General features: G+C 34.4%; 1 protein-coding gene across 7 annotated transcripts in view; it reads left to right on the top strand.

The window, feature by feature from the left end:
• Positions 1–13,197, top strand: part of LOC134271148 (mediator of RNA polymerase II transcription subunit 12-like protein) — a 39,199-nt gene that overhangs the window by 9,841 nt on the left and 16,161 nt on the right. For 2 of the 7 annotated variants that reach the window (XM_062753396.1, XM_062753402.1), the window contains exons 13-24: positions 310–330; positions 2,704–2,835; positions 3,214–3,370; positions 4,784–4,998; positions 5,331–5,448; positions 5,716–6,284; positions 6,622–6,785; positions 7,180–7,288; positions 7,980–8,116; positions 8,678–8,788; positions 9,207–9,348; positions 12,931–13,060. In XM_062753396.1, coding sequence (XP_062609380.1) covers positions 310–330; positions 2,704–2,835; positions 3,214–3,370; positions 4,784–4,998; positions 5,331–5,448; positions 5,716–6,284; positions 6,622–6,785; positions 7,180–7,288; positions 7,980–8,116; positions 8,678–8,788; positions 9,207–9,348; positions 12,931–13,060 — 2,005 coding nt within the window. Of the gene's footprint in view, positions 1–309; positions 331–2,703; positions 2,836–3,213; positions 3,371–3,449; positions 3,577–4,783; positions 4,999–5,330; positions 5,449–5,715; positions 6,285–6,621; positions 6,786–7,179; positions 7,289–7,743; positions 7,784–7,979; positions 8,117–8,677; positions 8,789–9,206; positions 9,349–12,930; positions 13,061–13,197 lie in introns of all 7 variants that reach the window. The other 5 variants (XM_062753397.1, XM_062753399.1, XM_062753400.1 and 2 more) reach the window with 5 other exon arrangements.

Here is a 13,197-nt window from a genome sequence, read left to right as displayed (position 1 = left end):
TTCCAACAAAAATTTGATTGAATTAGTTAGAGGAATGCACATAGTAATTGTATTCTTATTCATTGCAGTATAGTTAAAAGTATAAGATTTTAGATTCTCATAAGAAATCTATGAACTGAATAGAAGAAGGAATGTGTTTTACTTCTGGAATGTATAGTCAAACTTGAAATCAGTAGTTAAGATTAGCTTGAATAAGATAAAAAATTAGTGTATTATATGAGAAGCTTTTAGATTTTGTCTGAATTATTGTTGGAGGTAGCTTTTATAAGCCTTTAATTACCAGTTGATTGCACTAACTCTTAATTTTAGGAGGATGAATTATTACCAAAAGTAGGTATTAAATTATAAAATCTTGGATTTGACCTTGGACAGAATTGATATGAAATTCATTGCTGTGTAAACATGTATATGGCATGTGAGTGAAGGGAAAAAGTCCTAGCATTCAGCCATACATACACAAAAGATCTATATCAGTGGGATACATACATAGCATGTGGAAACTTGAAACAAAGCCAGTTGTATAATTGATATGTATGCCACTTTGCATGATCAAGAAATGCCATTCCTGGTTGAAGTTTCATTGAAAATGTTCAATATCACTCAGTATTTCATTATGCAGTTGACTATGCATTCTTTGAAATTTAAGTAATATAAAGCAATTTTGGCTACTCGTAAAACTGGGATGAAATCCATTTATAGCAAAATAGCATATTTTTTTTTTGCTAAATGATTTTATAAAGCTTTTCTGTCATGCAAAAGGAATAGAGTTCCTTATCTTGTTCAGTCAGCAAGAGAAAAAAAACGGTTTGACAGTGATAGTTTGGTTTGCTGTGGGGACCAGTTTTTTTGCTGTGAGAAATTGACTTGTTTGGTTCCCTTTCATTAACAAATCCCTTTTGTGTTTGAAGGCAGCATTATTTTAATGATATATGAAGATATCAGTGTACATGATTGTATCTACTGGTTTTCCAGGAAATATAACAAGTGTACTTTCTATTATTTTATATATTGCACATATTCAATTATACAAGAATCTAAATGCAAATTTTTGTAATGACTAAACTTTTTTTTTTTCAAGAAATGCAATATGAATAGCTTGTTTGATATTTGATCTTCCGAAGTCTTTGTATTTATGTCATTTAATGCTATATCTCCAGTTTCATTGTGTACCTATTTTATGCCAACTGAGTTCTAATATTTCATGTGATAATATATCCCTGTGGTGCCACTGTTCACATTAATAAAATTGTTTTAGTTTTCTTAAATACAGAAAGTTTTTTAGCTCTACTGGTCAGAGACCAGAAGAGCTTATGCGATAGTAATGCGTCCGGCGTTGATATGTCTTCTGTCTGTCTGTCTGTATATCTGTCTGTAAACAATTTTTCAAAACACTACTCCTCCTACAATTTTAGTCTGATTTCAGTATTACTTGGCACACAAGTAGACTACACTAAGATACATAGAATAGTGCATCGGTTTTTAATTTCTATGAACGGTGTTGCCAGAGTGACTAAAAATAGAATTTTCTGTGAAATTCCTTAAAAACGCTACTCCTTCTACAGTTTTGGTCTGATTTCAATATAACTTGGCACACAAGTAGACTACACTAAGATACAAAGAATAGTGCATTGGTTTTTGATTTCGATGAACGGTGTTGCCATGGTTACTAAAAATAGAATTTTCTGTGAAATTCCTGAAAAATGCTACTCTTTCTACAGTTTTGGTCTGATTTCAATATAACATGGCACACAAGTAGACTACACTAAGATACATAGAATAGTGCATCGGTTTTTGATTTCAATGAACGGTGTTGCCATGGTTACTAAAATTAAAATTTTCTGTGAAATTCCTTTAAAACGCTACTCCTTCTACAGTTTTGGTCTGATTACAATATAACTTGGCACACATGTAGACTACACTAAGATACATAGAATAGTGCATCGGTTTTTGATTTCGATCAACGGTGTTGCCATGGTTACTAAAAATAGAATTTTCTGTGAAATTCTTTTAAAATGCTACTCCTTCTACAGTTTTAGTTTGATTTCAAAATAAGTTGGCACACAAGTAGACTACACAAAGATACATAAGATAGTGCAATGGTTTTTGATAAGTACAAACCAGTAGAGCTACAGTCTTAAATACAGAAAGTTTTTTCTCTTTTTAAAACCCATCCTTTCACAAATACACGGTATATCAAAAAATCCATTCTTTTCACACACTCATTTTAGTGTTTTTTTTTTGTCTGAGTCATCATGGTCATTGGAAATACATGTATTAGATTTATAATTCTATGAGAACTTAAATCTTGAAAAAATGTAACTAAGTCGAGATATCTGATACCTGAATGCACAGAAATATATATTCCTGTATCAGTTTATAGAGTGTTCTCAGAGAAGTTTAACTAAAGCACATTCAGTTACTTCTGGAAAAAAGTGAAACCATATTATGTACAATGTAGTCACTTAATGGAGTACATGTATCAGCATCTTAATCAACTCTGTAAACAGCATTTTATTAGGAAAAATTCTATCTAAAGAGAGATGAAAGAATGCTTGTATTTGATGGGTCATTCTTTTAAAGGGAATTAACATTGAACCAATCATAGAATTTCTTAGTAATGTTTTATGTGATTGTCACTTTATTGATAAGCCAATCATAAGTCTAGTACCTTGTAATGTTTTATGTGATTGGTCACTTTTGTAGCCTTTCATCAGTGATGAACCAATCATACACCTGCTTATTGACTGGGCAGTGAGCATCAGAAGGAGTGGTATCTACAGGGCTGTAGTGGTGGCTAAACTGCTGGAGAAGAGACAACTAGAAGTCAGGAGTGAGGTAGGCCTTAATCTAATGACTTACAGGCAATGATGGTATTCATTTATACTTCCAATGGATCTCATGTAAAACAGAAGCACTATGCAGTGGAGAAACATTTACATCAAGAAAAAGTCACCATAAAACTTATTCAATAAAATGACAAGTTTTTTTAAAAGAATTAATGCTGAATGGATAGAGAAAGTTTATCAGTATTTTATTATAAGATTTTAAGATATTGTATTTTATCAAAGTACAATTTACTTTCATAAGTAATTATAAGATTGATTTATTTGTATTTGTAATTTGTAGCAGAGGCTTGCAGATTGCATTTCATGTGATAACAATTATATTGTACAATGTAGCAGTGTAAAATTTTGCCAGGCTTTAATTTTCCAGAACCTTAACTCTATGGAGAGTAAGACTTTGTTTTTCCAGGACTATGACTCCATGGAATGCGATGGGGGTTTAGGGGACGATGTTTTGGTGTCGTTTGAGACCCCTCTCTTTCAGGGGGTTCTCATGAGTTATCTCGATGATAAGGCGCCGGTCATAGGTGAGACTTGCACGGCGCTGTAGACAAACGCTTTGGTTTGGCTTTTTTATACTTTTATTTCCTACTATTTTTGCTTCAGAAATTCAGCGAGAGCCAGGCATTGGATGATAAGGAGTCTGTAGGCTCCGATTCGCTTGTTCCGTCAGGAACGCCCTACTTTCAGGCTATTTTGATGTCGTATCTGGATGAACAAGCACCGTCTCTGGGTGAGGTTTTGTTCTTCGCCCCCAATGTGTCAATAGATTTAATAGAACAATTTTCATTCAGAAGACAGTTTTTTTTTCTCCAATTTATAAAATTTTTCTATTAAAATTAAGAAGAAAAGATTGAGACAAAGATCAGAAGATATGGATAAGGCAAATTTTAAAGGGGAGTCATTTCATTTCTAAGAAGAAAAGGATAGTGCAGATTTATAAAGTAACATTCAAAAAAAAATCTTAAATCATTATTTAAATTCAGCAGCTTACTGGTCCAAAAAAAAAAAAGAATGATCTTTGACAAACATTAAATCATTTAAATTGAAAGATACAAGTGTAATTTTTATGTAAAAACCGATACATATATAATTTCTGAAAACAATATCTTCTGGGTTTTTTTTGCATCATACGATTTGGGTAGGGAGAAATAAAATTTATCATCGAAGAGTATTTATTCTCCATTGGTCTGATTCTGTCAAGGGAAGTAATTCTAGGAATTTTAATGAGAGCCATAAACAGCTTATACATGTTATATAAAATGCTTATTTAGGTATTGTATCCCCTCTTTTCCTGTCTTTGCTTTCAAATGTATTTGTTATATATAAGTCTGTATAACTATTATTTCTTTTTTTAAGTTGCTTTGAATAGTTTTATACATAAGCAGAGCTTTGGATAGATCCTGCACTAACATTTCTGCATATTAATAAATATTTTAATAAACATGTATATTACATGAAGTACAGGTCTATTTATGACTTATAATATTATATGTATATAATATTTTGCTTTGCTGTGAAATCATTCTTAAGCATTCAAGTACATGTAGTTAGTACATGTATACAAACTCTTCTCCAAGAAAAATGTTGAAGTTTAATTAACTTTCCTATTCTGTATTTTGTTATGTCACAGTAAACTAGCATTAAGGATAAAGATGTAATTCTGTATCAGTCGTGGTACTTTTTCTTCCTCTACCATTTTAAGACTTATTCATCCACCTTTCATTGAGCTGTGGTAAAACCAAGAAAAATTGTTTAAAAGATTCTAAGGATGTACCATATTTTTGTTAGGAATTTTTGTGTGGGGATTTTTAAATAAGATAAAAAAAATTCAAGTAATAAGCAGAGTTCCTTTAAAGAGTTTTGTGTGTGTCAGATATCTCAGTGCACTGAAAATAACTGCAGTGAGTATATGTATACGATGATTTTGTTTGTTATAGATGACAACCCCAATGAGAATGATCGTCAGGGCTTCGCCAATCTTATTCAGCTGTTCAGTGAACTGATCCGACATGATGTCTTCTCTCATGATGCCTACATGTGTTTCCTGATCTCGCGTGGTGACCTCATGTCATCGCCGTCGGTGATGACCGTGACCACAGACTGTATCGACCTCTCCAGTATAAAGAGTCAGAACGAGAGTGTCAAACACGAGGTTAGATCCACTGAGATACTTTATTCTCAAAATGGGAAAGTCTGTGTAGGGGTTTTAAGTTTGTGGTGTTGTTATGATTGCTTATTTTTCTCTTAGCAGCTTATTGCTGGTGTTTGAGTTTTCATAAATATGAATTTTTTTTTTAGCATATATGCACAAACCTTGTAAATTAAATATGAAAATTATTCAATGTTTGAAGTTTTGATTTTTATGGCGAACATGAATATATTACAAAAATTGTATGTATGAGAGTTATTTCCCCTTATACAGTAGATGTTGTGCATGTAGACATTTGACGTATGATTTTACAATATCAAATTTTTTTCTGGCAGCCTCAGGATGACTTTAAAGTAGACATAATGGACATGCACACAGCTGTAGAGTTGAGTGATTTTGGAAGCTTGTTTGGGACAGGAAAAGATGAGCAGAGAACTAGTCCAGAGGAACCAGGTGATAAAAATTTTTTTTTGGAAAAAATCATGATAATTGTAATATATAGATCATGAGCCACTTTTGTGTAAATGCCAGTATAAATTAGAAAATCTCATCAAAATATAGCAAAACAGTTTCCAAAAAATCTCTTGGCTTGGAATTTTTGGTGACCTTTGACACTTCTTTAGTGACTACACTAGAAAACATCTTTAAACAATGTGCACTGTACAACAGTCAATGGCTTGTCCTTGTATTAAATTATGACAAATTGTTTGTGTTTAATAGCATCTGTTAAGTCAGTGATGTCAGAAAAAGAGCCTCATCATACCAATCCAGCCCTGCCAAGCTCCGATCAGCAGCAGAAAGGTCCGTCACGTCACATGTTGTACGCCCAGCACTTCCCAATCCCGTATGAGGACTCGATTCATGAGTGTAACCAGCGAATGATCGTTCTCTATGGTGTGGGTAAAGCCAGGGATGATGCGAAACATGTCGTAAAGAAAATCAGCAAGGAGGTGCTAAAGATGTTCAGCAAGAAGAACTGTGTGGACATTATTAGTGGAGAACTCGGTCGCGTGAAGAAACGGAAAGAGAAGGATGCCAACGACTCCTTGTCTAATGTCAGCATGAACTTTGAGAACGTGTTTGAGGGAATTTTTAACAAATTTCAGAAGTTGTCCTATCACGATCAGCACTTTGTCACAGCCCAGTGTAGGAATGTTGTCTTAGAGGAGATCAGTAATTTTACAGCAGGCAGTTCTCTCTACCTCCCCCTAGTAGAAAATGTCTCATATCTGTTTGACTTGATGGAATACTCACTCAACATCTATGGACTGCTTGATTTCTCTGTACAGGTAACAATATATTGGGGGTAAAGTTAACAACAGATATACAGTTAAACATTTCTCAGCTGAAAACTTTCACTGTGATGTGACTGTTTAACTCTATGGTCTTTTTTGTATTTGAAGAGAATCTTAATATAGATCAGTAGAAATTTATAGCTCAGTTAAAAATTTACTTCTTTTCAGATATTTGTGGGGAGTCATAGTATGACTTTTGTATGATAGAACAGTTAACATGATTTCTTGCAATGTTTGTATTCCACATATAATGCATAGGTTAATCATGAAAAAGAAGATACTGCCCCTTGCACACATAGATAATTAATGAGACTGATTTTATGATTTACAGCTGTTGAAGGAGTTGAGTATTGTAGAGGAGACTTTATTGGAGCAGAAATCTAGTCTAGTCGGGAACTACACCACGTCTCTATGTCTCTGTATTGTGGGTGTCTTCAGGAAATACCACGCCTACCTACTGGTGTCCCCAGATCTCACCATCACAGCCTTCGAGGGGTAAGCTAAATAACTATTTCATGTGACAGGTGAACTCAAACTTCAAGTTCATATGACAAGTGAATTCAGGCTTTAAGCTCATGAACCTGATTTGATTTGTTCCTCATTACTGCAAATGATCTTTTTTCGGAATCTGTTCTAAATACAATATAGTTACTGTATACAGGGTTATTTTTCCCCATCTTATTTTTGCCCTTTCACGCAAACAATTTTGCCCCGTTTTAAAATCTCCCAGTCACATTTTTGTTTAAGAAATTATACTGCATTCTTTGAATTTGCCTCTTTTTAAATAAACACAAATGAGGGTAGGGCGAAGGGTGAAAATGAAGCAGGGGCGATAATTTTCCTGTATACAGTAGATAATGGGGATGTTAATGATGTCTTTTTTTAACAGACTGATCAGTGTGGTGAGGAAGATCTACAATCCTTCAGACTGCTCCTCCTCAGAGAGATGTATCCTGGCTTATTTGTACGACGCCTACACTTCATGTAATTATCTAAAGGTGAGTTGTGTCTGAGGCCCTCAATAAAACTACTCCTCCTCAGAGAGATGTATCCTGGCCTATCTGTATGATGCCTACACTTCATGTAATTATCTGAAGGTGAGTTATGTCTGAGGACCTCACTAAAACTGCTCCTCCTCAGAGAGATGTATCCTGGCCTATCTATATGACGCCTACACATCATGTAATTATCTGAAGGTGAGTTATGTCTGAGGACCTCACTAAAACTGTTCCTCCTCAGAGAGATGTTTCCTGGCCTATCTATATGACGCCTACATGTCATGTAATTATCTGAAGGTGAGTTATGTCTGAGGACCTCAATAAAACTGCTCCTCCTCAGAGAGATGTATCCTGGCCTATCTATATGACACCTACACGTCATGTAATTATCTGAAGGTGAGTTATGTCTGAGGACCTCACTAAAACTGCTCCTCCTCAGAGAGATGTATCCTGGCCTATCTATATGACGCCTACACGTCATGTAATTATCTGAAGGTGAGTTATGTCTGAGGACCTCAATAAAACTGTTTCTTCTCCATGAGGCTGTTAAACTGGCTATGACATTCATTTTAAAGCAAAAACTTGGCCGTAAGAAAGATCTGAAGGTCTGGATAGACATAAAGATTTCCTGTGACTTACCTGTAAGAGTTATTCTTCATTTCAAAGACCTGACGTATTCTGTGTATTGTAGGACAAGTTTTGTGACATGTTCAGCAATCCCTACAGAAAGATGAAGATGACACTGTATGCCACTATCACCCCGTCAGCCTCCAACAAACTCTGGAACCCCAGCTTTATGGTCAACTTCATGAATCAGCCCTACATCAAGTATGTATCACAAAATTGTTAATACATGTATATGTCTTTGTGCTTTAGGGACTAGTTTGACTAAAAATGTTGCTTTGTAAACAATACTGTAAATCTGGAAATTATGTCGATTTTATTTTGCGAATCTGGGTCAAAATGCTGTTGATTAATTTTTACGTTTCAAAATTTTGCGAATGACCACTACTTTGTTTACAATTATTTATTGTTGAAATACATGTATTTTAAGAAAAATATTTTTGCAAATGCAATGAACTCGCAAATTTGCTAAAAATTTATCTACAGCAAAAATTTCCAGATTTACGGTATGTTTTGTATGAATCAACTGTAATCAGGGCATATAGTATGGTTTCCTTCATGTAATGCACCCTGACGACTACTTAATCTTTATACCTATTAAACTTCAATATTATATGTTCTGATTGACCTCTGTTTTGTAGAATTCCATTGGATGACACAGTTGTCAATGACATAGATATTATATGTTCTGATTGTTTTGTAGAATTCCATTGGATGACACAGTTGTCAATGACATGGATATTATATGTTCTGATTGTTTTGTAGAATTCCATTGGATGACACAGTTGTCAATGACCTGAGAGAGAACCCTGCTCACCGTTACAGCTTTGTGTGTAATGCCATGCTGCACATCTGTAACACACAGGAAACAGACAGGTGAATATATTTATATTACACATGTGTGGATAGTTTGATAATAAAACAGTGAAGTGATAACACAGACATACAGTGTATTTGTATAACAAAATATGGTGTAATTTACTGGTACTCAGTGTCTCTGGCTTCTAAGTCTTAGTGGAATTTCTGTTGCAGAATAAACAACAGTATTCCTCTAGCAAATTGTCTTATGCTGCACACAGTGGCACCTACCATGGAGAAAATTACATGTATCACAGATTTTCAAAAACTTATCAGACAAAACAGCCCTAGCTCGCAGAAAATATTTTTTAGATTTGAATTTGGTCTCAAGATTGTCATATGACTATTCTTCTGTCAGTAAGATATATCCTGTATCTAGGGAAATTTTAAATCTCTATGTTAAAACTTTGAAGTAAAATGTTTCCTTGTTTTCCAGGCTGAATGAGCTGTCTATTCTGTGTGCTGAGTTGACAGCGAGGTGTAATGCCTTGAGTTCTGAGTGGCTGGGAGTTCTACAGGCTCTCTGTTTCTCCTGTGCTACTAGCTGTGGATTTATAGATATCCTCACTCAAATTGATGTAAGTTGATGAACATATTTTTATCATGGGTATAAAAATCAATGTATGTATTAAAAGCACTTGCATGTATAACTGACAACTTTTTATGCCCCGCCATGAATATGGCCGGGGCATATAGTGTTTGTCATGTCCGTCTTCCGTCCTTCTGTCCTTCCGTCCTTCCGTCACACTTTGCGTTTAGCTCTGTTCAAAGCTAAGTTTCAAAGAAACTATCCAAGATATTTTCATCGAACTTCATATGCTGATAGATATTGATGAAAGCTATGCAACTGCATCAACATTTTTTGACCTTGACCTTTGCTTTGACCTTGACCTCACTTTTCTTATATTATTGTTTAGCTCACTTTTAAACATACCATTCATGATGGTGTTATCAAACTTCACATGTTGATACAAACTTGCATGGATGATGCATCTCGGGATGGACATTACCAGACTTGCTTCAGATGCTGGATCTGACCTACATTTTTCAGATGAGTGACCAGGATAAAGTTTTTAAAGCAGGTCCATTCCTAAAGAACTTTAAGCCCTACTTGGACCAAACTTGCATGGATGATGCATCTAAGGATGGACACTACCAGACTTGCTTTGGATGCGGGATCTGACCTACATTTTCCAGATGAGTGACCAAGATAAAGTTTTTGGAGCAGGTCCATTCCTAAGGAACTATAAGCCCTACTTGGACCAAAGATGCATGGATGATGCATCTAGAGATGGACACTACTAGATTTGCTTCGGATGCTGGATCTGACCTACATTTTCATTCCCAAGTAACTATAAGCCCTACCTGAACCAAACTTGCATGGATGATGCATCTAGGGATGGACATTCCAGACTTGCTTCAGATGCTGGATCTGACCTATATTATCATTCCCAAGTAACTATAAGCCCTACCTGAACCAAACTTGCATGGATGATGCATCTAGGGATGGACACTACCAGACTTGCTTCGGATGCTGGATCTGACCTACATTTTCATTCCCAAGTAACTATAAGTCCTACCTGAACCAAACTTGCATGGATGATGCATCTAGGGATGGGCACTACCAGACTTGCTTCGGATGCTGGATCTGACCTATATTTTCCAAGCAAGCAATTCAGCTGCATCACTATTCAAGATATTCTGATTAAATTTTATAATACAAAAAATACAATTTTTTTTGTTGCTTTACTAATATATCCTCGGCAGGGCATTCATGTCCTATGAACATATTTATAGTTCTTAAAATGAAAGGTAGTTTAATGAGCATCTTGACAGATGTATAAATTAGTAACTGAATTTCTCATCAACAGAGCTGTAAATATGTTAATTAGTTCCCTTTCACTTTGTTCCTGTTATAGAAAACTTTTAAATCTAAATTGAACTGATTCACTTGACATACTTCTCATAAAGAAACAATTTGACCTCAAGGGAAATGTATATATCCTATTCCAAGACTAATAAATGCTCGATCAAGCTTTAGAATGTCTATGTAAATTAAGCCTTAATGGTCACACCATTATAGCTATTTATGCAAGTGACCAAGGGCTCTAATTTAATCACTTTGACTCATGAACTGATCGGAACAAGTCAACGTCTAGTCATGAATAACGGAATTATTTATGTATGTAATGATTATACTCTATTAAGTATAAGCGGCCCTGGTCATAAAAAGGTGTAAATTTATCCAATGAAGCGTGACTGTTGTTAGTATACTACATTCATTTTGCATTCACCTGTTAGGTGTGTGAATGAGGGAGGTGTCATTATTTTTATTTTTTTCTTGAGGTTTTTAAGAAAATATTTGTGGCATATTAATTAAAATTTTCTGACATGAGTCATAATACTGTGATAAATTTTTTCTCCACCCCAAGTCAAATATTTAACATATAATTATGCAAATCTTTTTATTCTTTTTATAAATCAAATTTAATGGCAACTTTTATTGCCTCAAATTGCCTTTCTCTTAGCTTTATTTCAAGTAACTTTAAAACAAATCATGTTTTCAACTTAGTTTGAAAAAAAATTAAAAATCAATGTATCATCTTACCTTGCATACATTTATATTGTACTATTTAGGGAATAACTATCTTCTATTCTTCTTATCTGGTATTTGCTACCGTTAATGCTGATTTAACTGTCGCAAACTGAGTTTTACGGATGTTTCAGTGCTCCAAGTCACACTTGCTCTTAGGTCGCAAAATGGCGACATAAAATTTTTTTTGGTCGCCATTTCAGAATTTCTGGTCGCCATAATCAAATATTTCACTCACCATAAAAAAAAATACATTTTGTGAATAAAGCTTGATAATTTAAATAAGGATAAAATTATGTATTATGTCTTTCTTATACCAAAGATTACTTATTACTGTAACTATAAAAATTTGCTAGGTTGAATGAAATATTTTTATTGAATACATGTACCCTTATAGTTGTACAGAAGAACACAAATAATCTTAGTACAGAAATAAAATTTTATCAAATGAAAATACAAGCTTGACAGCTGTTGAGACAGGACTTTACCTACTGTTTGTCATGTTAACTTACTACTACGTACCTAACCCATTACATAGTCATTATAAATGCCGCCAAAACACTCTTTATTGGCATGATTAATTGTGATATGCAAGCAATTGACCAAATGCTTCAATAACAAGGTCGGATCTTAGAAAGTTTACGAAGTTTGGATGCCATTTTATCAGGATCATTATTTATACACGTCTCTGGTTCTATCAAACTTGTACCAATCGGCAATCCTCGGCTGACTCCGCTACGCTTCATTATGTGCGAGGTACGAGTCATCCGAGGAACTCCGATTGACTTTGTACAGCATGCTGCCATAACATTACGTGATCTTAGTCCATGTGACGCTTTGTTAAAAGTATTATGTCTTCAAACATTTTCTTGATAGAGAATCTTTAGAAATAAAATCTCGATCCCGATCTTAAAAATGGACGTTTTCAGCCCAAATTTTTCTCAGTCGCGAAAATGCAAGTGTGTTTTCATTTTTAGTCGCAAAATCAATTTTTGGGTCGCAAATGCGACCATTTTAGTCGCAACTTGGAGCACTGTGTTTGCGACCGTTAAATCAGCATTAACGGTCGCAAATACCAAATTAGATGATAGTTATTCCCATTCTAATGCAATCTATACATTTTGTTTGTTGTTTACGTCTTATTTTGTTGAGTTTTGTTATCCGAAATACGTCACGGCACATTGTGTTTTACGTCGCTCTATTATGACGTCATAATGAAAAGCTTTCACTCTCGTTAATGCTCGTTTTACTGCTTCAAACATCAGTGCATTAGCCAATCAAAAACGTGTTGTACAAAACAATTGCTTTAGAAAAAATATTAATATTAGAAGTTTGCAATGAAGTGAAGTGTAAATACTTGTTTTTTTACACACGTGCTAAACCTCATTTTTCAAGTTATTTTAGAATAATCTTAATTATTGCTTTGTTTCAAGTAAAAACCATATGTAAGGGAAAAAAGAGCAACTCCATTTATTCAGCAAAAGGAAGATTGAAAAAAATATCCTTTGGTATCTTAAAAGATTCATGTTCACAAATTTCTAAGCTAAGGAAATGTTTGCTTTTTTAGGTGAGTGACATGTCCATTCACGATTCTCTTGCCGTTTTCACTGCCATTTTGATTGCCCGTCATTGCTTTTCATTACAAGATCTAGTGGTTCATGTTGTTTTGCCTTCATTGTTGTCTGCCAGACCAACAGGTAAGTTCAAAATAGAATCTTAAAAAACAACAAGGGAGATGTCTCTGAATCTAAACTGTATATCAGCCCGTCTAGTTTTAAAAGTTGATTTCAAATTTGAAATGTGATTTTTATGAATAAGATTTTTACAATTGACC

This window comes from Saccostrea cucullata, unplaced genomic scaffold, assembly GCF_032062105.1.
Source record: "Saccostrea cucullata isolate Sc308-1 unplaced genomic scaffold, CSIRO_AGI_Scuc_v1 ctg185, whole genome shotgun sequence".
Classification (NCBI taxonomy): domain Eukaryota; kingdom Metazoa; phylum Mollusca; class Bivalvia; order Ostreida; family Ostreidae; genus Saccostrea; species Saccostrea cuccullata.
This window is presented reverse-complemented; position numbering and strand designations above follow the sequence as displayed.